At 49.1% G+C, this 25,452-nt stretch overlaps 1 protein-coding gene across 3 annotated transcripts in view; it reads right to left on the bottom strand.

The window, feature by feature from the left end:
- The window catches only part of LOC143964997 (phosphatidylinositol 3,4,5-trisphosphate 5-phosphatase 2B-like), a 131,115-nt gene that overhangs the window by 41,693 nt on the left and 63,970 nt on the right, over positions 1-25,452 (bottom strand). For all 3 annotated transcript variants that reach the window (XM_077474339.1, XM_077474341.1, XM_077474340.1), the window contains exons 2-6: positions 13,802-13,942; positions 10,543-10,606; positions 9,086-9,224; positions 8,327-8,480; positions 1,274-1,355 (exon numbers count right to left, since the gene is read on the bottom strand). In XM_077474339.1, the coding sequence (XP_077330465.1) occupies positions 1,274-1,355; positions 8,327-8,480; positions 9,086-9,224; positions 10,543-10,606; positions 13,802-13,942 (580 nt within the window). The remainder of the gene's footprint in view (positions 1-1,273; positions 1,356-8,326; positions 8,481-9,085; positions 9,225-10,542; positions 10,607-13,801; positions 13,943-25,452) is intronic.

The raw sequence follows: 25,452 nt of genomic DNA, 5'->3' as shown, positions 1-25,452 counted from the left end.
GAGGCCGCTCCTTTGAGGGGGGGGGTACTGTCAGGAAATGTTCCATCCGCTGATAATATCTGTCTTTTGGCATGCAGTACTGAGGTTCACCAGCAGGTATCTCCCGTCAGTTTCGAACTGTCAGGAGAGCTTTTCCCTGCTGATGTTTTATCATCTTTGGGCTGCAGTACTGGCGTCCATCAGCGGATGGATCCTGGCAGTATGGAGCAGGCAGGACCTCCTGCAATTAGGTGTCACTTGAGGCCAATCACAGGCCTATAAATAGCTGGCAAGCACTCAAATGTTTGCCTTGGTATTGTCCTTGTGCCCTGACCTGCTGCTTGTGAGCCTGAGCCTGAGCCCGATTCCGATTCTGAACCTGTTCCTGCGCCCTGAACCTGTGACCCGGGTTTCTGATCCTGTTTCCCTGTCCTGGTCCCTATCCTGTCCCACCTGTTACCATCATCCCTGTCCTGCAGTCTGATCCGTCCATCCTCTCCCTGTCCTGTGTTCCTTACCCCATCTGCTGATCTCCCCGTGTATGACCTTGGCCTGGCTTGTGTCTCTGATTCTGGACTGCCCTTGTTTATCTACTGATCCTCTGTGCATGACCCTGACCTGCCTATCGTTTATGATCCTGGTATTTCCCATTTATTGTACATATCTGTCTGTTGTTGTTTGGGGGTCTCGGTTGGTTTATTGCACTGTGTGGTTGTATTTCTATTATTCACTTTCCTTAATAAATCATTATATTTCACTTATACACGTTTGGTTTTCCTCTGTTGCAGTTCACACAGTTCTGGTCTTATCTGATACATGACAGTAACACATAAGGGTGTGCAGTTGTATAGGTGTTTGTGCATTTTGAAGTAGAAGTAAAGCTGAAAATCATTTAGTTTGCCAAAACATCATACAGTATATTTATTAAAAAAAAAATCTGCATATCACCGGTGTGTACATTCATTCAGTGCAAATCGGGAAAAAAAATGCATGCTATTGGGGTATTTCCTGTGCTGGCTGAATGTTTTCCATCGATTTAAAATCAAAGTTGCTTCACTTGGCCACTAGATGGCACTAAGACATAGCATAGAAATTTCCTATTATACTAGTGACTACATCTAGTGACTACATGTGGTATTCTTCTCTTTTAAATCAATGAAAACATTCAACCAGCACAGGAAATAGCCAAATAACATGTTTCACCGACAGCCCGTAAAGGGCAACTGAGTGTGGCTGCTCTGATTGACTCTGATGATCTATAAGTAATAAATTAATTTACTCCCTCATCTCGTACCTGGTCACTATACTGAATTATAGACATGCAGCCAAATAGCTGGGCCAGGATCCTCATACTGTTCCACGTGGCTTCAATTTCTCTGAAAAAACAAACAATGAAAATAATACAATGTAACAAAAAGATCAGCAACACACAGAATCCAATCAGAGATCAGGTCAATTCACTCAGATCAGTACAAAGAAATGAAATGAAAACATGAATGTAAAATGTTCAGTTGCTCTGTATACAGTGCCTTCAGAAAAGTATTCATACCCCTTGAAATGTCCCACATTTTGTCATGTTACAACCAAAAACATAAATGTATTTTATTGGGATTTTATGTGATAGACCAACACAAAGTGTCACATAATTGTGAAGTGGAAGGAAAATGATACAAATAAATATGTGAAAAGTGTGAGGGGGCATTTGTATTCAGCCCCCTTTACTCTGATACCCCTAACTAAAATCTAGTGGAGCCAATTGCCTTCAGAAGTCAGTATAAATACAGCTGTTCTGTGAAGCCCTCAGAGGTTTGTTAGAGAACCTTAGTGAACAAACAGCATCATGAAGGCCAAGGAACACACCAGACAGGTGAGGGATAAAGTTGTGGAGAAGCATAAAGCAGGGTTAGGTTATAAAAACATCTCCCAAGCTTTGAAGATCTCACGGAGCTCTGTTCAATCCATCATCAGAAAATGGAAAGAGTATGGCACAACTGCAAACCTACCAAGACATGGCCGTCCACCTAAACTGACCGGCCGGGCAAGGAGAGCATTCATCAGAGAAGAGCCAAGAGGTCCATGGTAACTCTGGAGGAGCTGCAGAGTAGGGATGGCCGAACTGTTCGCGGCAAATTTTGCGTGTTCGCGATTCACCCGATCGGCGGACTATTGCCGCTGTTCGCCCGGCGGAAATATGTGTTTACAGTGTGAAAGAACTTTGACCCATGATGACACATCCATCATGGGGTACAGGACAGCCAATTGAGACATTTCAACACCTTATAAATAGACCTGATCTGGCGGCCATTTTACATTCTGTCTTATGTCAATGTAGGGACAGGACGCTGTATGGAGCAGGGAGAGACTGTAGTGACACAAATTGCTAGCTATTAGGTCCACAAAAGTCCTTTTAAGGACTGGTATAAGTGTAGTACAGTATATAGGGTTCAGTGCACTGCTGTGCTGGCGATTGCAGCAGCCTGTCTTTTGTCAGTGTAGGGACAGGACGCTGTGTGCAGCAGGGACAGTCAGTTTAATCACTAGCTAGCTATTATTACTAGGTCCACAAAGGTCCTTTTAAGGACTGGTATAGGTGTAAATAAAAAAAAAAGTATTATAACTGGTGTGATAGACCAGTGGCCCCCAAAAACGATAGATTGAAGCGGGGTGTTATATACCTTCTTCCACATACATACTGCACTTCTCTGGAGACTTTTGTCACAGGGTCATTTAAAAAAATGACAGGAAGAGGAAGGCCCTTCCGCAGGGGTGGTGGTAGGGCAGGAGCAACAGGCTTGAGCCAAAGAGGCAAATTGCAGAAGGTGCGTGCGATTACGTCAAAGGAAGCACCAGACTTGGTTGAGTGGCTCACTCAGCCTTACTCTTCTGCACCCTCCTCATCCTCTCGATCTGCACCCTCTTCTTTACTCTCTGCTGTGTGTACCCCCAAAGACACTACCATCAACACCACCACCATATACCTTCCGCTTGAGTCACAGGAATTATTTTCCGATCCATATCAAGACATTTCTGATGCGCAGCCACTCTTGGCATTGGATCAGGAAGAGGAGGTAGCAACAACCGCCACTCAGCAGCCTGACAACAGTACCCAGATCAGCCCAAGGAGGAGGTTGGTCCCCGCTGTTGCTGCCTACTCCGAGATCTCTAATTATAGTGGTGGGGAAGGTGACGTCTAGTGATGTCACATGGGTGCCCACAAGAGAGGAAGAGGAGGGGAGTTCAGAGGGAGATATGGACCAGCAAATAAGGAGGAGAAGCAGGCAGAACTTAGATTGCACAGGAGGGACAAAGCAGACTGCTAATGTATCAGGAGTGAGGCATGAACCATGTACGGTCACGTCTGGCGCAGTGTGGGCTTTTTTTAACGTGTCCACTGCTGACAATAGTGTTGCCATCTGCAATCTTTGCAGTCAACGCATAAGTCGCGGTAAGCCCAACACTCACTTAGGGACGACCGCCTTAAGAATGCACATGAGCCGTCACTGAGCCCAGTGGAAGTAACTGAACACACAAAGCCACACTCCAGGCTCTCACCGTCCAGCCTCCTCTTCTACTTCTTCTCCTCTCTCCTCACAATTGTCCTCCACTTCACCTTCCATCACGCCAAGCTCATGTTTTTCTGCAAAAAGGCAGGCTTCTGTGGGCCAAATGTTCGAGCGTAAAAAAACGATGATGCCGGATAACCCTCTTGCCCAATGGTTGACGGCTGGCTTGTCAGAACTGATAGCCCGCCAACTATTGCCATATAAACTGGTGGACTCTGAGGCCTTTCAAAAATGTGTGGCCATTGGAACACCACAATGGAAGGTCCCAAGAAGGAAGTATTTCTCACACAAGGGCATCCCAGAGCTATATGGCCATGTTCAGCGGCAAGTGAATGTATCTCTGGCACACGGTGTCTGTGCCAAGATACATCTGACCACAGACACGTGGTCTAGCAAACACGGGCAGGGAAGGTATATCACTTTTACTGCCCACTGGGTGAACCTTCTGACAGCCGTCAAGCATGTAACCCGTGGCACCCGTGTAGATTTGGTTTTACCGCCACGGATTGCATGCAAGCCTGGCTCTTCTTCTCCTCCTCCTACTCCATCCTCCTCGGCTGTCTCCTCCTTTTCCGCTGCTAGCGTCTCTTCCACTGCGCCGCCCAAGCTCCCCAGAACCTATTCGACATGCCAGGTGAGACGTTGCCATGCTGTGTTGCGTCTGTTGTGCCTGGAAGCCAAGAGCCACACTGGCCCTGCACTCCTTTCAGCTTTGCGTTCACAGGCAGATCAGTGGCTAACACCGCTCAATTTGACAGTTGGTAAAGTGGTGTGTGACAACGGTGCCAATCTGTTTAGCGCATTGAAACAGGGCAAAATTACGCACGTGCCATGCATGGCACACGTCTTAAACTTGGTCGTGCAGCAATTCGTTGTCAAATACCCTGGGGTCCAGGACATCTTGCGGCAGGTAAGGAAAATCTCGACCCATTTCAGAAGATCTTACACGGCCATGGCTCGCCTTGCTGACATTCAGCGGTGACACAATCTGCCGGTCAGACGTCTTATTTGCGATTGCCCGATGCGACCTTCTATATGCTTGATAGGCTGCTCCAGCAGAAACGTGCAGTTAACGTCTACCCGTACGGACTCTGCGGCAGAACAGGTTCTGGGGAGCTTGGTTTTTTTTCACCGCACCAGTGGCTGCTCATGTGCGACACATGCAGACGACATCTGCGGCCATTTGATGAGATCACCAAACTGGTCAGTCGCAGCCATGGCGCCATCAGTGACATGGTACCTTAGGCCGTCTTTATGGAGCGTGCATTGCATCGTGTCATTGATCAACCCATGGAGGAGCAGGACCAGGAAGATGCGGAAGTCACAATGCTGGATGAATTCCCAGGGGGGCTACTCTATCTGAGACAAGTCAGCAACAGGAGCCTGAAGAGGAGTCAGAGGAGGATGGTGGCGGGGCGGATGAGGAGGAGCAAGAAGAGCATGCTTTAAACCTTTCTGGGATCCCTGTTGTTGTGCGTGGATGGGGAGAGGAAAACGAGGAGGATGACATTATCCTGGATGATGAGCAGGAGCCAGGCCACCACACCGCTTCCAGTTTAGTGCAAATGGGGGCCTTCATGCTCCAGTGTTTTAACAGGGACCCCCGTATAAAAAGCTTAAGGGTCAAGGACCAGTACTGGGTGGCAACATACTTAGACCCCCGGTACAAACACAAAATGGCGGAAATGTTACCACCGTCACAGAGGGCTGTCAGAATGGAGCACTTCCAGGCCTTGCTTCGAGAAATGCTGCATTCTGCTTTTGCGTGCGCTGGCAGAGGAGGAATTCCCACTCCCAGAGAAAGAGTTGCGGGTACCAATCCAACAGCGCCTGCAAGAAGAGGGCGGTTTGAAGATGTGTTGGTGACTTCTGATATGAGGTCATTCTTTCAGCCGACCCATCGACAGGTCTCATCCGGATCCAGCATCAGGGAACGCTTAGATCGACAGGTGTGCCATTACATCGGGTTAACGGCCGATGTGGACGCTCTGAGGAGTGATGAACCCCTGGACTACTGGGTGGGCAGGCTTGACTTCTGGCCAGAGCTTGCCCAATTTGCAATGGAACTGTTGGCTTGCCCCTTGTCCAGTGTCCTGTCCGAAAGGACGTTCAGCGCAGCAGGGGGGGGGGATCATGACCGATAAGCGTACTCGCCTAGCTCACGACAGTGTTGACTACCTCACATTTCTAAAAATGAATGAGGCATGGATCTCGGAGGAATTCAACACATGTGACCAGTAGACCATGTATATCTCTATAAACGATTTATTTAATCGAGCACACAGACCTTTTTTTCTACATTTGGCTCACTTCCTTGTACAAAAAAAGCACACCGTACTATATGCCCGTACCTTCCTGTTTGAAGAGGTTGAGCGGTGTCATATTTTTGGGGCCCAGCAGCAAGTTGCTGGTATCAGTGCTGCTGTCAGTGCTCTATATCATGGTGCTGGTGTCAGTGCACACACGGTGCTGGTGTCAGTGCTCTCTATCACGGTGCTGGTGTCAGTGCACTCTATCACGGTGCTGGTGTCAGTGCTCTATATCAGGGTGCTGGTGTCAGTGCTCTCTATCAAGGTGCTGGTGTCAGTGCTCTCTATAACGGTGCTGGTGTCAGTGCTCTCTATAACGGTGCTGGTGTCAGTGCACTCTATCACGGTGCTGGTGTCAGTGCTCTATATCACGGTGCTGGTGTCAGTGCTCTATATCACGGTGCTGGTGTCAGTGCACTCTATCACGGTGCTGGTGTCAGTGCACTCTATCACGGTGCTGGTGTCAGTGCACTCTATCACGGTGCTGGTGTCAGTGCACTCTATCACGGTGCTGGTGTCAGTGCTCTCTATCACGGTGCTGGTGTCAGTGCACTCTATCACGGTGCTGGTGTCAGTGCACTCTATCACGGTGCTGGTGTCAGTGCACTCTATCACGGTGCTGGTGTCAGTGCTCTCTATCACGGTGCTGGTGTCAGTGCTCTCTATCACGGTGCTGGTGTCAGTGCACTCTATCACGGTGCTGGTGTCAGTGCACTCTATCACGGTGCTGGTGATCATCTCCTGCACCCTCTTCATAGCCTACCCTGACCTTTCCTCTCCTCCATTGCCTTCATGCGCTCCTGAGTCCTGAATTGTCAAAATTTCACAGATAAAAAAAAGAATTCTTGTAGTTGTCGATCCCAGATTCACTTCATACATGTGTTATGTCAGTGGCCATGTGGTGGGACTATGTGTGTACAGCTATTAAGTATTTTGTGGCTGAAAATATGACCTGTAGGTTTTTTAAGTTCGCCTGCCATTGAAGTCAATGGGGCCGCAAACTTTTGGCCGCGTTCGCATTCGTGAAACGTCCCATTGGAATTTCGTCCATCTCTACTGCCGAGATCCACAGCTCAGGTGGGAGAATCTGTCCACAGGATAACTATTAGTTGTGCTCTCCACAAATTATTATTATTATTATACAGGTTTTATATAGCGCCAATAGTTTGCTCAGCTCTTTACAACATGAGGGCAGACATTACAGTTAAATTACAATTTGGTACAAGAGGAATCAGAAGGCCCTGCTCGTTAGAGCTTACAATCTAAAAAATCTGCCCTTTATGGAAGAGTGACAAGAAGAAAGACATTGGTGAAAGAAATTCATAAGAAGTCCTGGTTGTAGTTTGTGAGAAGCCATGTGGAGGACACAGCAAACATGTGGAAGAAGGTGATGTGGTCAGATGAGACCAAAATTCTACTTTATGGCCTAAAAGCAAAACGCTATGTGTGGGAGAAAACTAATACTGCGCATCACCCTGAACATACCATGGTTATCGTCAGTAAGGGCAGGGAAGCTGGTCAGAGTTGATGGGAAGATGGATGGAGACAAATACAGGACAATCTTAGAAGAAAACCTGTTTGAGTCTGCAAAAGACTTGAGACCGGGGCGAAGGTTCACCTTCCAGCAGGACAACGACTCGAAACATACAGCCAGAGCTACAATGGAATGGTTTCGATTAAAGCATACTCATGTGTTAGAATGGCCCAGTCACAGTCCAGACCTAAATCCCATTGAGAATCTGTGGCAAGACTTGAAAATTGCTGTTCACAGACGCTCTCCATCCAATCTGACAGAGCTTGAGATATTTTACAAAGAAGAATGGGCAGAAATGTCCCTCTCTAGATGTGCAAAGCTGGTAGAGACATCCCCAAAAAGACTTGTAAAGAAAGGGGGTTCTACAAAGTATTGACTCCGGGGGGAGCCATACAAATGCCCCTCCCCCACACTTTTACATATTTATTTGTATAATTTATCATATTCCTTGCACTTCACAATTATGTGCCACTTTATGTTGGTCTATGACATAAAATCCCAATAAAATACATTTACGTTTCTTGGTTGTAACAAAATGTGGGAAATTTCAAGGGGTATAAATACTTTTTCAAGGCACTGTATATTGTTGTGTTGTTCTATATACATTGTTGCAGTGTTCTATATACATTGTTTCATTGTTCTATATACCTTTCTTTATATACATTGTTTCATTGTTCTATATACCTTTCTTTATGTACATTGTTGCATTTTTCTTTATACATTGTTCTATATACACTGTTGCATTGTTCTATATACATTTCTTTATATACATTGTTAGGTTTTTCTATATACATTGTTCTATATACATTGTTTCATTTTTCTATATACATTGTTGCGTTGTTTTATATATATATATATATATATATATATATATATATATATATATTTATATTGTTCTATAGACATTGTTGCGTTGTTCTTTATCACATATGATCACTGACCTGTCCAGTCTCAGACATTCATCGTCCAGCTCTTCAGTCCCTTCCTGAAGAGATGCATTATGGGTAACATTTAACAAGCCACTCGGTTTTAGAAGTCTTTTAGGGTCTAGAAAAGTGACATCCTTCCAACAAGAACATCTGTGGGGATCATTATCTACAACAAGAACACAGACAAATATAACCAAATAAATACTGATGAGAATGAGAATACAAGTAGATGGAGCTCTGACTGAATCGTTGTGTGTCAGAAACAATTCTCTGTATTTTTTAATTGATTTAATGGATAGGATTGTTTTTTTATACTTAGGATCAGCAGCACTGAGATGGAACAAACTGCAGGCTCTTTGCAGCCACTTCCTGTCTCCATACACTCTCCGGTGACAACGTTTCTCAGGATGAGTTTCCTGATGGTGACACCAGAGAACCGTGTCCGTGTAATGGGGGCTGAAAGGGCCACTTGTAGCCGCAGAAGCCATATAACAACACGGTGACCACACAGGAGGACAGATGGTTGATAAATTATTGAAATCTACAAAGATTGACCTGAAGACACTTGTCTGAAGAGCCAATAATTGGGTGTGTATGAACTGAAATGTCTGGCTGTATTTGGGGATTTCTAGTGATCATTGTATGATGTCATCATTGTGTGATATAATTGTTGTGTGATATCATTGTGTGATGTCATCATTGTGTGTTATGATTTTTGTGTGATATCATTGCTGTCTTATGTCATTGTGCGATGTCATCATTGTGACTCACCAGATTGGGAATCTTTGGCTGGTTTCTCCTTACTGACAGGGAAATGTAAGGCAGTGGCGAGTCCATTCCCCCTCTTTCTGTAGGCAGATATGAGGTTGGTGAGTCCGAAGAATCTTCTGACATCAATTCCTTGTGCAGACTGGAGGAGTAACAGAGGATCAATGAGAAATAAATATAAATATAAATATATATATATATATATATATATATATATATACACATACACACACACACACGTAACTGCAAGCAGTCTCTGACAGTCTATAGCGACCTGCAGGCAGTCTGCGGCAGTCTCGCGTGACCTGCAGGCAGTCTGCGGCAGTCTCGCGTGACCTGCAGGCAGTCTGCGGCAGTCTCGCGTGACCTGCAGGCAGTCTGCGGCAGTCTCGCGTGACCTGCAGGCAGTGTCTGACAGTCTCTAGTGACATGCAAGCAGTCTGTGGCAGTCTCTTGTTACATGCAAGCCATCTGTGACAGTCTCTTGTGACATGCAAGCAGTCTCCCACAGTCTCTTGTGACATGCAAGCAGTTTCTGACAATCTCTTGTGACATGCAAGCAGTCTCAGACAGTCTCTTGTGACATGCAAGCAGTCTCAGACAGTCACTTGTGGCATGCAGACAGTCGCTGATAGTTTCTAGTGACATGCAGGCAGTCTGTGGCAGTCTCTTGTGACGTGCAAGCAGTCCCTGACAGTCTCTTGTGACGTGCAAGCAGTCCCTGACAGTCTCTTGTGACGTGCAAGCAGTCCCTGACAGTCTCTTGTGACGTGCAAGCAGTCCCTGACAGTCTCTTGTGACGTGCAAGCAGTCCCTGACAGTCTCTTGTGACGTGCAAGCAGTCTCAGACAGTCTCTTGTGACATGCAAGCAGTCTCAGACAGTCACTTGTGGCATGCAGACAGTCGCTGATAGTTTCTAGTGACATGCAGGCAGTCTGTGGCAGTCTCTTGTGACGTGCAAGCAGTCCCTGACAGTCTCTAGTGACATGCAAGCAGTCCCTGACAGTCTCTAGTGACATGCAAGCAGTCCCTGACAGTCTCTAGTGACATGCAAGCAGTCCCTGACAGTCTCTGATAACATGTGGGCAGGGTTAGCTATACAGACACTTTGATTGAATAACAATGATAGAAATATCTGACTCTTTCGGTATAGGAAATGTTTATCAGTGAGCGTTGTGTTAGTGCGGGGGCTGGCTGTCTCTTGAGGTCGGGCGGTGAGCGGGGCTTTAACACTCTGACTTGAAGCTGTGAAAGGAAACCAAACAACCCAACGCATATAACAAGAGAGCGACAGGCAGGATGGAGGATGTGAGGGGGCACTGTGGGGGGAGGGGAGGGGTACCCATGGAGGACAGAAGAACAGACAAGTCCAGTAGCTGCAGAAGGACATACCGGACCGCCTTACCATCTGTCACACCTTTCTGGGCATGGTGTTTTTTTTTTTTTTCCTTTTGCGTACCTGAACGGCAAGCAGTCCGCTTTCGTCCGGTAAGACACGGTACGTGTGCACCTGCTGGTAATACCTGCGGGAAGAACATCACATTACAATAATTCCAATATCCAGGAAGGAGAGGATCTGTATAGAGGGAGGTCATATATATATATATTCTGTACCAGCCCAATACCGGACACTTTCACCCCCTACCCACTTGCCCTGCCGTCCCCCTGCTAACCCAATACTGGGCATTGTCACTCCTTCCCGCCTGCCCTGACATCCGCCTGCCAGCCCTATACCGGGTACTTAACCCCCTTCCCATCTGCCTTGCTGTCCCCCTGCCAGCCCAATACAAGGCATTTTCACCCCCTTCCCACCTACCTTCTTAGCCCAATACCAGGCACTTCGACCTTTTCCCGCCTGCACTGCCATCCCCCTGGCAACCGAACACCGGGCATTCCCCCCCCCCCCCTTCTCGTCTGCCCTGCTGTCCCCCTCCTGCAAGCCCGATACAAGCACTTTCACTCCCTTCCTGCCTACCCTGCTGTCTCTCTGCCAGCCGAATACCGGACACTCTCACCCCCTTCCATCCTGCCCTGCCTTCCCCCTGCTAGCCCAATACTGGGGACTTTCACCCCCTTCCCGCCCGCTCAACCCAATACCGGGCACTTTCACCCCCTTCCTGCCTAATCTGCTGTCCCCCTGCCAGCCCAATACCGGGCACTCTCACCCCCTTCCTTCCTTCCCTGCCTTCCCCCTGCCAGCAAAACACTGGGAACTTTCACCCCCTTCCCACCTGCCCTGCTGTTCCCGCCAGCCCAATATCAGGCACATTCACCCCCTTCCCGTCTGCCCTGCCAACCCGATACCAGGCATTTTCACCCCCTTCCTGCCTGCCCTGCTGTCCCTCTGCCATCCCAATACCGGGCATTTTCACCCCCTTCTCGCCTGCCCTGCTGTTCCCCTCCTGCCAGCCCAATACCATGCACTTCCACCCTGTTCCCCCGTGCCAACCCAATACTGAGCACTCTCACCCCCTTCCCGACTGCCCTGCTGTCCCCCTGCATGCCCAATACTGGGCACTTTCACCTCCTTCCCACCTGCCCTGCCAACCCAATACCAGACACTTTCACCCCCTTCCTGCCTAATCTGCTGTCCCCCTGCCAGCCCAATACCGGGCACTCTCATCCCCTTCCTTCCTGCCTTCCCACTGCCAGCCCAATACTGGGCACTTTCACCCCTTCCCTGCTGTGTACTGCCAACCCAATACTGGGCACTTTCACTCCCTTCCTGCCTAACCTGCTGTGCCCCTGCTAGCCAAATACCAGGCACTTTCACCCCCTTCCCAACTGCCCTGCTGTCCCCCTGCCAGCCCAAAACTGGGCACTTTCACCCCCTTCCCACCTGCCCTGCCAACCCAATACCGGGCACTTTCACCCCCTTCCTGCATAACCTGCTGACCCGCCAGCCCAAACCAGGACCTTTACCCCCTTTCCACCTGCCTTGCTGTCCCCTTGCCAGCCTAATACTGGGAACTTTCATCCCCCTTCTCACCTGCCCTGCCATCCCCCTGCCAACCCAATACCAGGCACTTTCACCCTCTTCCTGCCTAACCTGCTGTCCCCCTGCCAGCCCAATACCAGGCACTCTCACCCCCTTCCCACCTGCCCTGCCAACCCAATACCAGGCACTCTCACCCCCTTCCTTCCTTCCCTACCGTCCCCCTGCCAGCCCAATACCAGGCACTCTCACCCCCTTCCCACCTGCCCTGCCATCCCCCTGCCAGCCCAATACCGAGTACTTTGACCTTCTTCCTGTCTGCCCTGCTGCCCCCCTGCCAACCCAACACCAGGCACACTTACCCCGTTCCTGTCTGCCCTGCCGTCCCTTTAAAAGGTGGTAAACACCCGGGGAGGGCAGGAAGGATCAGTGATCATGTGATCACTGTATTTGGCTGTCACAATGCTCACGTGAGAGCACACTTCCAGTGATGCGTTTTGGTGCCACAAATGTGCTGCACAGGCAGCAACAGGTTAACATGTCAAAACGTATGTGGTCAATTCAGTAACGCGGTCATGTGACTCATTTGAATAACTGATCGCATTGTGTAAAAAAAAAAAAAAAAAAAATGTCCAATTCACCAAAAAAAAAAAAAGTGATATTTATCAGCCGGGTTTTGCTGGCAGTATCACATGCGGTATTGCTCAGCGTGGGGTTACCCCCCATTAATAAAAATCAGTGATGCAGCACTCACGCATCTGCACTCTTAACCCCCCCCTACAAGTCCCAGAAATACCTGTTGGTCCTGCCAGTAAAGTCCACCTAATTCAGCTTCCTGTAATGGGATGACAACGATGCTGCACTGCTTTTGGAATCAGAGCAGAGTTGTCGCTCTCATGTGGGCAGCGCTTGCCTGTAGTACAGTGGGAGGGCGAATTTGTTGCAGGGAGTGTGGCTATCAGCATTGTCACTGCTGATGCTCAAGCCTGCAGCCGTGTCATTTATCACCCACCCACACCTAGTCCCGCCCACCGCTTCCTAGTCCCGCCCACCGCTTCCTAGATTGGCAGCTCTGCTGAACCCCTCCCACTCTCAGCTGCAATGGAACCCTGTTCCTCTTGACTTCCTCCCCAGCTGCAGTACCACTATGTAAGAGCGCCACCTGCAGCGGAGAAGGCCGACTGCAGCTGCCTACAAGCAGCTAAATATAGAGGGATAAATATAGAAGGATCAATATAGAAGGATAAATATAGAAGGATTATTATAGAAGGATAAATATCGAGGGATAAATATAGAAGGATAAATATAGAAGGATGAATATAGAGAGATAACTATACAGGGATAAATATAGAGGGATAAATATAGAAGGATAAATATAGAGGGATAAATATAGAAGGATACATATAGAGAGATAAATATAGAGGGATAAATATAGGATGAATATAGAAGGATGGATATAGAAGGATGTATATAGAAGGAATACACATATAGGAGCTGTTCTACCTGTCAAAGGATTTACACTTGTGTCCATCCAGTTCTGAGATTTACACAGCTCTGCCACTATGCACAACCAGTAGGGTAACCTGAATTTTTATTTTATTTTCTTGCTTCAGTAACCCAGGTTACAGGTCTCTTGTCCCTCCCCCAGCCTGTGATTGGACAGTAAAAATAGAAGCAGAAAACTGATAAGCTAATTTCCCTGTCACTCTGCCCTCTCCTCCTGTCAGCATGTTCCTTGTTAGCACAGGAGCAAAAAACATTTGAAGCCGTTTAGGTCACTCACATGAGGCAGATGGCGTACGCTCCGGGCACAGACTCACTCTGGCGCACCAGGAACGCCCCATCCCTTCCATCGCGGATCAATAACTGCTCGGCGCTCGTCTGACTCAGATCAGGATGGTACCAGCACTCGCACATCTTCTTCCTTAAAGGGAAAGTACATATTCCATTGGCTGTGCTAAGTATAAGAAAATGTTTTCTTTTTTTTTTTATAATAAAGTCTGTATATACACTGTATGTGTATACATATATATATATATATATATATATATATATATATATATATATATATATATATATATGTGTATGTATGTATATATATATATACCTGCTCCCCATTCACACCTGAGACCTTGTAACACTAACGAGTCACATGACACCGGGGAGGGGAAATGGCTAATTGGGCCCAATTTGGAGATTTTCACTTAACCAATGGTAAATCGGCCAAAAATTTCCAAACGGTCAGCCACATGACAATATAACTCAGACGAGGTCACACGGTAGCAATAACAAATTTGCTTTACTTTATTAGAAATTATTTTGTTAAAAACATACAATGACTGTTCCAGAACCTCCTAGGTAGGTGAACGCAGAAGTGAGATGCTCACATGAGATATCAGAGCCGATCTTTCCAGGAAATAAGAAGAATAAAGAGGTTTTGGAGGAAACCACCAGAGTTAAATTAGGTCACACCTCACTGAATGTGTAAAATATAAAACTTGATTTATTTTTCTTATAATATAAAGCTGACATCCTCATCCACGGATTCCTGCAGAGGATCCTGAGGTTTCCCTGAACAATGAACAGTGACCTTCATATGTCTGAGGGGGCCGATACCAGTCAGCAAAGCCAGCAGCATGGGACCAGTAGAGCCTCTACTTTGTAATAGGGCCATTTTTCCCTTTGCCCCCCAATGTAAGAGAGCCAATCTCCCAATGTAAGGGGGACCTTCACTGACCCTCAATGTAGAGAGATCCTCCTCAAAATGACCACCAATGAAAGGGGGTCCATTCTCCAATGACCACAATAGAAGATTGCCACCCCCTGCTGACGCTCCTGCCTTTAGGGATATAAAGATCTATATAGAGGAATCAGAACCTCCTTCCTCCTGCTGGTGACCCCTCCAGTGATATAAAGATCTATATAGAGGAATTGGGATCTCCTTCCTCCCGCTGGTGATCCCTCTAGTCAGGGGCGTTGCTAGGTGGCAAAAAGGGGCTTCAGCCCGAAGTCAGATGCTGGCACGGGGGGGGTGTTCAGGGTGGTCGTGGCACGGGTTTTTTTTTTTTTTTTTGGCTGGGCGAGCTCACTTGCTGGTTGCTGCCTGGGGCTTACCAGTGCCCATCAATTTTGACCACTCTACCTGACACACTGACCATTACACTAACCTCACCTACATGACCTACATACACTGACCTACCTCACCTACATACACTGACATCCCTGACATGCATACACCTAACATACATACACTGACCTCACCTACATACACTGACCTACCTGACATGCATACACCTAACATACACACACTGACCTCACCTAAACCTACATACACTGACCTACCTAACATACATACACTGACATACCTAACATACATACACTGACCTCACCTACATACACTGACCTCACCTACATACACTGACCTACCTAACATATATACAATGACCTACCTACATACACTGACCTCACCTACATACACTGACCTACCTAACATACATTGACCTACCTATCATACATACACTATCCTCACCTACATACATGGGCGTCCGCAGCAGGGGGCAAGGGGGGTCAAGTGCCCCCCCCCCCCCCTGGAATCCCCAAGGTGTTGCCGCCACCGCTGCCATGCTACATCCACCGCTCTCTCCTCTGGTTCACAGCGCTGGCTCTGTGTTCGGCGGCCGTCTGTAACACTGTCCCGCCCCCCCCAGACCAGCTCGTGTGATAGTAGAGGTGAGCCGATCCAGCGCTGTGATCTAGAGGAGTAGATGCCCATCCGTGCCACAGTGCCTGAATAGGAGGATCGAGGGGGGGGGGGGGGCTGCAGTGCTCTCCTCCACCACCGCACTCTCCTGCCCCCCCCAGTGCTCTCCTCCTCCACCACACTCTCCTGCCCCCCCCCAGTGCTCTCCTCCACCACCGCACTCTCCTGCCCCCGTGCACTCTTCCACCACCACACTCTCCTGCCCCCCCCCCAGTGCTCTCCTCCACCACCACACTCTCCTGCCCCCCTCCCCCCAGTGCTCTCCTCCACCACCGCACTCTCCTGCCCCCCAGTGCTCTCCTCCTCCACCACACTCTCCTGCCCCCCTCCCCCCAGTGCTCTCCTCCACCACCGCACTCTCCTGCCCCCCAGTGCTCTCCTCCTCCACCACACTCTCCTGGCCCCCCCCAGTGCTCTCCTCCACCACCACACTCTCCTGCCCCCCTCCCCCCAGTGCTCTCCTCCACCACCGCACTCTCCTGCCCCCCAGTGCTCTCCTCCTCCACCACACTCTCCTGCCCCCCCCCCAGTGCTCTCCTCCACCACCGCACTCTCCTGCCCCCGTGCTCTCTTCCACCAATACACTCTCCTGCCCCCCCAGTGCTCTCCTCCACCACCACATTCTCCTGCCCCCCCAGTGCTCTCTTCCACCACCACACTCTCCTGCCCCCCCCCAGTGCTCTCCTCCACCACCACACTCTTCTGCCCCCCCCCAGTGCTCTCCTCCACCACCGCACTCTCCCCCCCCCCCAGTGCTCTCCTCCACCACCGCACTCTCCTGCCCCCCCCAGTGCTCTCCTCCACCACCGCACTCTCCTGCCCACCCAGTGCTCTCCTCCCCCACCGCACTCTCCTGCCCCCCCCAGTGCTCTCCTCCACACCACACTCTCCTGCCCCCCCCCCAGTGCTCTCCTCCACCACCGCACTCTCCTGTCCCCCCAGTGCTCTCCTCCACCACCACACTCTCCTGCCCCCCCCCAGTGCTCTCCTCCACCACCGCACTCCCCCCCCCCCCCCCCGTGCTCTCCTCCACCGCCACACTCTCCTGCCCCCCCCAGTGGTCTCCTCCACCACCACACTCTCCTGTCACCCCCTCCAGTGTTCTCCTCCACCACACTTTCCTGCCCCCCCCCCCACAGTGCTCTCCTCCACCACCACACTCGCCTGCCCCCCCCCCCCCCCCAGTTTTTTCCTCCCCTGTTCTTGCTGCTCTCCCGCTCTCCCCATCCTTCTCTAGCCACCATCCCAGTGCTCTCCCCCCCAGTGCTCTCCCACCTGTTCTCCCCCCTGTTCCCCCCAGTGCTCTCCACTCCACCCAGTGCTCCCCCCCTGTTCTCCCCCCCACAGTGCTCTCCACTCCCCCCCAGTCCTCTCCCCTCCGTGCTCTCCCCCCATTCTCCACCCCAGTGCTCTCCCCCCTGTTCTTTCCCCCCCCAGTGCCCTCCACTCCCCCCAGTGCTCTCCCCCAGTGCTCTCCTCCCCCCGCGCTCTCCTCTCTCCCCCTGTTCTTTCCCCCCCAGTGCTCTCCCCTCAGTGCTCTCCACTCCCCTCAGTGCTCTCCCCCCTGTTCTTTCTCCTCCCCCCAGTGCTCTTCAGCTCTCCCCATCACTCTCCAGCCCCCCATTCTCCCCATCCCTGTTCTTTCTGCCCCTGGTGCTCTCCAGCCCCCCCCCCCCAGTGCTCTCTACCCTCCGTGCTCTCCACCCCTGTTCTTTTTGGCTCCCCCCCAGCACTCTCCACTCCCCATCCCTGTACTCTCCACTCCCCCTGCATTTTGCCCCCACCCATGTGCTCTCGACCCCCCATAGTGCTCTCCAGTCCCCCGTGATTTCCACCCCTGTTCTTTCTGGCCCCCACTGGTGATCTCAAGCTCCCCCCCATTGCTCTCCACTTCCCCTGCTCTTTGTACCCCCCAGTACTCTCCAGCCTCTGTGCTCTCCACCCCTGTTTTTCTGCCCCCCCACACTCTTAGCCCCCCCCCAGTGCTCTCCACCACCCCACACTCTTAGCCCCCCCCAGTGCTCTCAGCCTACCGTGCTCTCTACCCCTGTTCTTGTTCGCCCCCCCCCCCCCAGTACTCTCCGCTCCCCACCCCTGTGATCTCCACTCCCCCTCGCTCTTTGCCCCCACCCATGTGTTCTCCAACCCCGCCAGTACTCTTTGCTCCCTCTTCTCTCCAACTCCCATTCAGTGCTCTCCACTTCCCCAGGACCAGAGGGCAGGCTGACTGGGGCCGGAAAATGAGGACAGCTGAAGGTGCAGGTGGACCACTCCATCTCACAGCAGACAGATCCTCTGGAAGGAGCACCATCCCCATCCAAAACGAGAACAGACCCGGCTGCTGGCTGTCATGAATATCCTGCTGGCATGCAAGGTACTGTACCGAGCATCAACAACACACCTTCCCACAGACGGGGACTGCAGACTGGGACAGGGGGCACAGGAGGGGCTGCAATGATGGGCACAGTGAGACTGCATTCACGGCACAGTGAGGCTGCATTTGATGGGCACAGTGAGGCTGCATTTGATGGGCACAGTGAGGCTGCATTTGATTGGCACAGTGAGGCTGCATTTGGTGGGCACAGTGAGGCTGCATTTGGTGGGCACAGTGAGGCTACATTTGGTGGGCACAGTGAGGCTGAATTTGATGGGCACTGGTGAGGCTGCATTGAGCTCTTGCATCAAGTCTGCAGTCTCTGACCATCTCCTGTATCATGTCTGCAGTCTCTGAGGGAGTCTGGAGAGGAGTCAAGAGTGGGAGCACCACCGGGATGGGGGTCATGGGAGAAGTCAGACTTGTGTGGACTGTGGACAGGAGACTATAGGATAAAACCTCCAAGCTGGAGTCGACTGACTGAGCCCTGCACAGTGCACCTGAGAGGAGGTCAGTGAAAGCACCGCCAGGCCAGTCGGGGGTCACTGATGTAAGGGGGGAGTGAATATGATAATAAAAAGGGCCATTGATATAAAGGGTTTTCTCCATATATTAGTAACCCACCCCCCTTACCTTAGAGTATTCTTTCTGCAGAAGGTGCCCCCCCACGTTCTGAGTTTCTGGGGTCCCCCTTGATGATTGATCACTTACCACTATTAACTGGAATTTGAATATATATATATATATATATATATATATATATTGTAGACATGTCACTGGAGAAGTGGTTGAGGGGGTGTACATCTCACCTAGGTTGCTACACAGTGTGAGATGGTAAATCCAGGATGGATCAGTTTCTCAGCAGCGATATGCTGCTGAGTTGTTATTTAATTTTGCCGGGCCTGGGTTTATATGGAATGGCAGGTAGGTTTGGTAGAGGGACCTGTCATTCCACATCCCCCGATCCAGTTCTGGGTTTGGGATCAGGTGAGCTTTGATCCTAATTAGCCTGGGAAGCTAAAGGCACTGCAGGGTCTGCAGGTGGTTGCTCTCAGCCAGGGAACGAACAATCTGTGTGTTGAAGGAAGCTGCAAGCACAGCCACTGCTGGAGCTAAAACTCACCCTGCGATATCCAGGCGAAAGACGCTGTGTTTGTAAGTGTCAGATAGGTGAGCAGAACCTGTTAGTAAGCGCCCAGCCGGGCTAGGACTTTTATTTTTGTTGTACTTAGAAAGCACGGTGTTGCTGTATATTTTGTTTGCTGGACTGTTTGTACCACGAATAAATGCCAAGATCTGCTTTATAAATTCCAAGTCTGCTGTGAACTGTGTCCAAACACACCCTACCCCGGGAAGATCCCTTACAATTGGTGGAGGTAGCGGGCAACGCGGTTGCTAGGGGCAACGGTGTGGACAGACTTGGCTACAGCTGCTGATGTCCTGGGTGAAAGCTGCAACTACACTCCAAAAACAGTCCAGCAACATGGAGGAGATGCTGAAGCAGTTTATGCAAGTGAGTTTGCAACAACAGCAGGCTCAGACAGAGGCCAATAGACGACATGAACAGTCCATGGCTGAACAACAGCAGGCGCAGACAGAGGCCAATAGACGACATGAACAGTCCATGGCTGCACAACAGCAGATGATGGCTGCACAACAGCGGATGCATAAGGAAGAGTTGCAAGCTTTGCGCCAAAGCCAACAACAACTTACCGAGCGCTTCCTACTGACCTGCAACGCTGGGTGGGACAAGGTGATCCTAGGAACGCAAACGAACTTGTCAACCTTGTGGAGAGGTTCCAGGCGACTGAGGACTACCTCCGTGATGTTCCTGCAGCATCTTCACCTCCCCGGAGCGCCAGATCTGTGCCGTCAGCTGGTAAGAGACTTCCATCTATTGGGGGAGTGTGGAGGGGTGCTGATGGGGGGAAAAGGGCTCAAGTGGTGTCTCAGGGACAAAAGACTGGTGATGGTCCCGGGTGGCTAAGGGGCTCTGAAAAGGACTCCTTGCCAAAGAGACCAGGCCCTATCCAGTGTTGGAGATGCCATGAGGCGGGACACGTGTCTGCCCATTGCCCTCTTACCTCTGAACCCATGGAATGTGACGCTAGCCGGCGTCAGTCGCTATTTGCGGAACCATCTTGTGCTGCAGTTCCTGGACTAGAGACTGAACCGCAAATCTGCAACATCACAATCAATGACTTTCCTGTTAAAGCGTTAATGGACTCAGGAAGCCTTGTAACCTTGGTGCATGCTAGCCTGGTGACTGGGGACTTAGAGTCTAAAAAGCATATGAGTGTTGTGTGCATACATGGTGATACAAAAGTGTACCCTATAGTGCTGGCTAAAGTCGGGACTGAACAAGGCACCGTACAATATGAAGTGGGTGTGGTTAAAAACCTCATGCATAATGTAATATTGGGGCGCGATTTTCCATTATTCTGGGCTCTTTGGGAAAAAAGAAAAATCCCCAAAAGGAGTGAGGATACCTCTAAGGGGGTTGCCTTGTCCACTGTGAATGATAAAAATGTGCAGGATGAAAATGATTGTTTTCCTTTGCAGGTCCTGGCTGGGGAGGAGGAGGCTCCTCCCACTGAGCAAAATATACTAGACTTAGAGGTGTCTAGCGATAATTTTGGGACTGCACAATTACAGGACCCCACTCTCAAAAATGCGAGAGAGCAGGTTGCTGTTATGAACGGGGTACCTCAGGAACCAGATGCTGAAAAAAGATTTCCACATTTTTCGGTGACTAATGATCTTTTCTATAGAGTCAATAAGGTTAAAGATGAGATTGTGGAACAGCTTCTGGTACCTAAGCCGTACCGGCGTCAGGTGCTTGACATGGCACATAACCATGTTCTTGGGGGACACTTGGGGACTGACAAAACGCGAGAGAGGGTTCTCCAGAGGTTTTTTTGGCCGGCCATATATGATGACATTAAAAAATACTGTGAGTCGTGCCCCACATGTCAGGTTAGTGCCCCAGTGTCACATTTTCGCAGTCCTTTGGTTTCGCTCCCTATTATAGAGGTGCCTTTTGAGCGTATTGCCATGGATTTAGTGGGTCCCATTGTAAAGTCAGCTAGAGGACACCAGTATATTTTGGTAGTCCTGGATTATGCGACCCGCTATCCTGAGGCTGTACCCTTAAGAAACACTGCATCTAAAACAATTGCACGTGAGTTGTTTTATATGTTCTCTAGGACTGGGATCCCCAAAGAAATCCTAACTGACCAAGGTACGCCATTTATGTCGAAAGTAATGAAGGAATTATGCAAACTATTTAAAATCTCACACATCCGTACCTCTGTGTACCACCCCCAGACGGACGGATTGGTGGAGAGATTTAATAAAACTTTGAAACATATGTTGAAGAAAGTGGTGGCAAAAGATGGTCGTGACTGGGATCATTTATTACCCTACCTCATGTTTGCTATTAGGGAGGTGCCCCAAGCGTCCACAGGGTTCTCACCATTCGAGTTGGTCTATGGTCATCACCCTAGGGGTCTACTGGACATTGCAAAAGAGACATGGGAGAATGAGTCCACCCCATACAAGAGTGTTATTGAGCATGTAGCACAAATGCAGGACCGTATAGCCACTGTAATGCCCCTGGTAAGGGAACACCTCCAGAGGGCTCAAGAGGCCCAAAGTAGAATTTACAACCGGTCCGCAAGAATCAGGACATTCAACCCAGGCGATAGGGTCCTTATACTAGTCCCCACTGTTGAGAGTAAATTCTTGGCGAAGTGGCAAGGTCCTTATGAAATTGTTGAAAAGATCAGTGAGGTGAACTACAAGGTGCACCAACCAGGTAGAAGGAAGCCTTTCCAAGTTTATCACATAAACTTGATCAAGCCCTGGAAAGACAGGGAATCCTTGGTGGCGACAAATACTGTTAATGATTTGTCACAACCAATCCCTCCAGTCAAGGTAGGTGATACTCTATCAGTGTCACAGAAACAGGAGGCTCAGGAATTTTTACAGAAAAACAAAAACAAGTTCTCTGACCTCCCAGGGCGTACACACCTCATCCATCATCACATTGAAACTGAGCCTAGAAGCAGAGTAAACCTTAAGCCCTATAGGATACCGGAGGCACGTAGGGAAGCCGTATCTGCCGAGGTAAAACGTATGCTTGATCTGGGGGTAATTGAGGTGTCACAGAGTGAATGGTCCAGCCCAATTGTGCTAATCCCAAAGCCCAATGGAACTTGGAGGTTCTGTAACGATTTCAGAAAGTTGAATGAGATCTCCAAGTTCGATGCATATCCTATGCCCAGGGTAGATGAGTTGATTGAGAAGTTGGGTAACGCCAGGTACATAACCACTCTCGATCTCACAAAGGGCTACTGGCAGATTCCACTTTCTGGTGAGGCTAAAGAGAAAACTGCATTCTCCACCCCTGATGGGCTATTCCAGTATGTAGTGATGCCATTCGGGTTACATGGAGCGCCTGCAACTTTCCAGAGGTTGATGGACTTGATTCTGCGACCACATCGTGATTACTCAGCTGCCTACCTCGATGATGTGGTCATTTTTAGCCCTGATTGGGAAAGTCACCTCTGTAAGGTACAGGCCGTGTTGGATGCCATAAGTGATGCGGGGTTGACCATAAATGCCGAGAAGTGTGCTCTAGCCCTAGAAGAGGCCAAATATCTGGGCTACATTATTGGGAGAGGGTTGATTAAGCCACAGCTAAATAAAATTGAGGCAATACAGAATTGGCCTAGACCCCTGACAAGGAAACAGGTTAGAGCTTTCCTGGGTATTACGGGGTATTACCGTAGATTTGTGCCGAACTTTGCCTCAGTTGCTGCTCCACTAACTGACTTGACAAAGGGCGGAAAGACAGCAATGGTCACGTGGACCCCAGAGGCCGAGAAGGCTTTCCAAAGCCTTAAGTCTGCCTTGTGCCAACCACCTGTGTTAGTTACCCCCGATTTCAGGCGAGAATTTCTGGTCCAGACAGATGCCTCTAACACAGGCTTAGGTGCAGTACTCTCACAAGTAGTGAATGGTGAGGAGCATCCAGTGACGTACTTGAGTAGAAAACTAACCCCGGCCGAGAAAAATTATGCCATTGTGGAGCGAGAATGTTTGGCAGTAAAGTGGGCCCTAGAATCGTTAAAGTATTACTTGCTAGGCAGGAAATTCAAGTTGGTGACAGACCATGCCCCCCTAACATGGATGAAGTTAAACAAGGAGAGAAATGCAAGAGTGACTAGATGGTTTCTCTCCCTACAAAACTTTAATTTCACTGTGGAACACAGGCCAGGGAAATTACAGGCAAATGCTGACGCATTGTCAAGGGTAAGTTGTCTGTGGGGACAAAAGGCTCAGCCCTCCGGTCTGAAAAAGAGGGGGGGGATATGTAGACATGTCACTGGAGAAGTGGTTGAGGGGGTGTACATCTCACCTAGGTTGCTACACAGTGTGAGATGGTAAATCCAGGATGGATCAGTTTCTCAGCAGCGATATGCTGCTGAGTTGTTATTTAATTTTGCCGGGCCTGGGTTTATATGGAATGGCAGGTAGGTTTGGTAGAGGGACCTGTCATTCCACATCCCCCGATCCAGTTCTGGGTTTGGGATCAGGTGAGCTTTGATCCTAATTAGCCTGGGAAGCTAAAGGCACTGCAGGGTCTGCAGGTGGTTGCTCTCAGCCAGGGAACGAACAATCTGTGTGTTGAAGGAAGCTGCAAGCACAGCCACTGCTGGAGCTAAAACTCACCCTGCGATATCCAGGCGAAAGACGCTGTGTTTGTAAGTGTCAGATAGGTGAGCAGAACCTGTTAGTAAGCGCCCAGCCGGGCTAGGACTTTTATTTTTGTTGTACTTAGAAAGCACGGTGTTGCTGTATATTTTGTTTGCTGGACTGTTTGTACCACGAATAAATGCCAAGATCTGCTTTATAAATTCCAAGTCTGCTGTGAACTGTGTCCAAACACACCCTACCCCGGGAAGATCCCTTACAATATATATATATATATATATATATATATATATATATATATATATATATATATATATATATATATATATATATATATATATATATAGATAGATATATAAGGTTACTCAGGTGGCTGCGTACCATGCCCATATAGCCTAGAGAATGTACATCTTTTTACATTGCAATACATCTGTTGTTGCCATATTTTTATCTTGATGAAAACAGCCTATACAGTGACAGTATGAGATCAAAATATGGCCACAACAGATGTATTGCAATGTAAAAAGATGTACATTCTCTAGGCTATATGGGCATGGAACACAGCCGCCAGAGTAACTTCCAATACAAAGTGAAGATGAATTATCTGTTATATAAAACATATGTATTACCAGTGGAAAGATTTTCATGAGATTGTCGAAAAGGGGCGGAGCATGAGTGGCCTTGAAATGATGCCCCCCCTTGGAAAAAGTTCTGCGGACGCCCATGCCTACATACACTGTCCTCACCTACATACACTGACCTCACCTAACATACATACACTGACCTCACCTAACATACATACACTGACCTCACCTAACATACATACACTAACCTCACCTAACATACATACACTGACCTCACCTAACATACATACACTGACCTACCTAACATACATACACTGACCTCACCTGCATACACTGACCTACCTAACATACATACACTGATCTCACCTACATACATACACTTACCTACCTAACATACATACACCTACCTAAAATACATACACTGACCTACCTAACATATATACACTGACCTACCTAACATACATACACTGACCTCACCTACATACATACATACACTGACCTCACCTAACATACATACACTGACCTACCTAACATACATACATTGACCTCACCTACATACACTGACCTACCTAACATACATACACTGACCTACCTAACATACATACACTGACCTACCTAACATACATACACTGACCTACCTACATACACTGACCTCATATACATTGACCTACCTAACATACATACACTGTCCTCACCTACATACATACACTGACCTACCTAACATACATACACTGACCTAACTAACATACACCTACCTACCTAACATACACTGACCTACCTGACATGCATACAATTACACCTACCTAACATACACTGACCTTGCCACCAAGATCTTCTTTATTCTGCCATCCGCCCCCAGCGCAGTCACTGACAGATCACCCGACCGCTCCTCCGCTGCCATGAGGATCTTTCCGAGCGCCGAGCGGGGATCTCAGTGAAGTGGTGCGACGCAGCGGCGGCATTGTAATTCCCGCCTTCTGGATCATGCAGTGCTTATG

Source organism: Lithobates pipiens, unplaced genomic scaffold (assembly GCF_037356315.1).
Source record: "Lithobates pipiens isolate NorthernLeopardFrog02 unplaced genomic scaffold, aLitPip1_a1.2 Scaffold_1, whole genome shotgun sequence".
Classification (NCBI taxonomy): Eukaryota; Metazoa; Chordata; class Amphibia; order Anura; family Ranidae; genus Lithobates; species Lithobates pipiens.
This window is presented reverse-complemented; position numbering and strand designations above follow the sequence as displayed.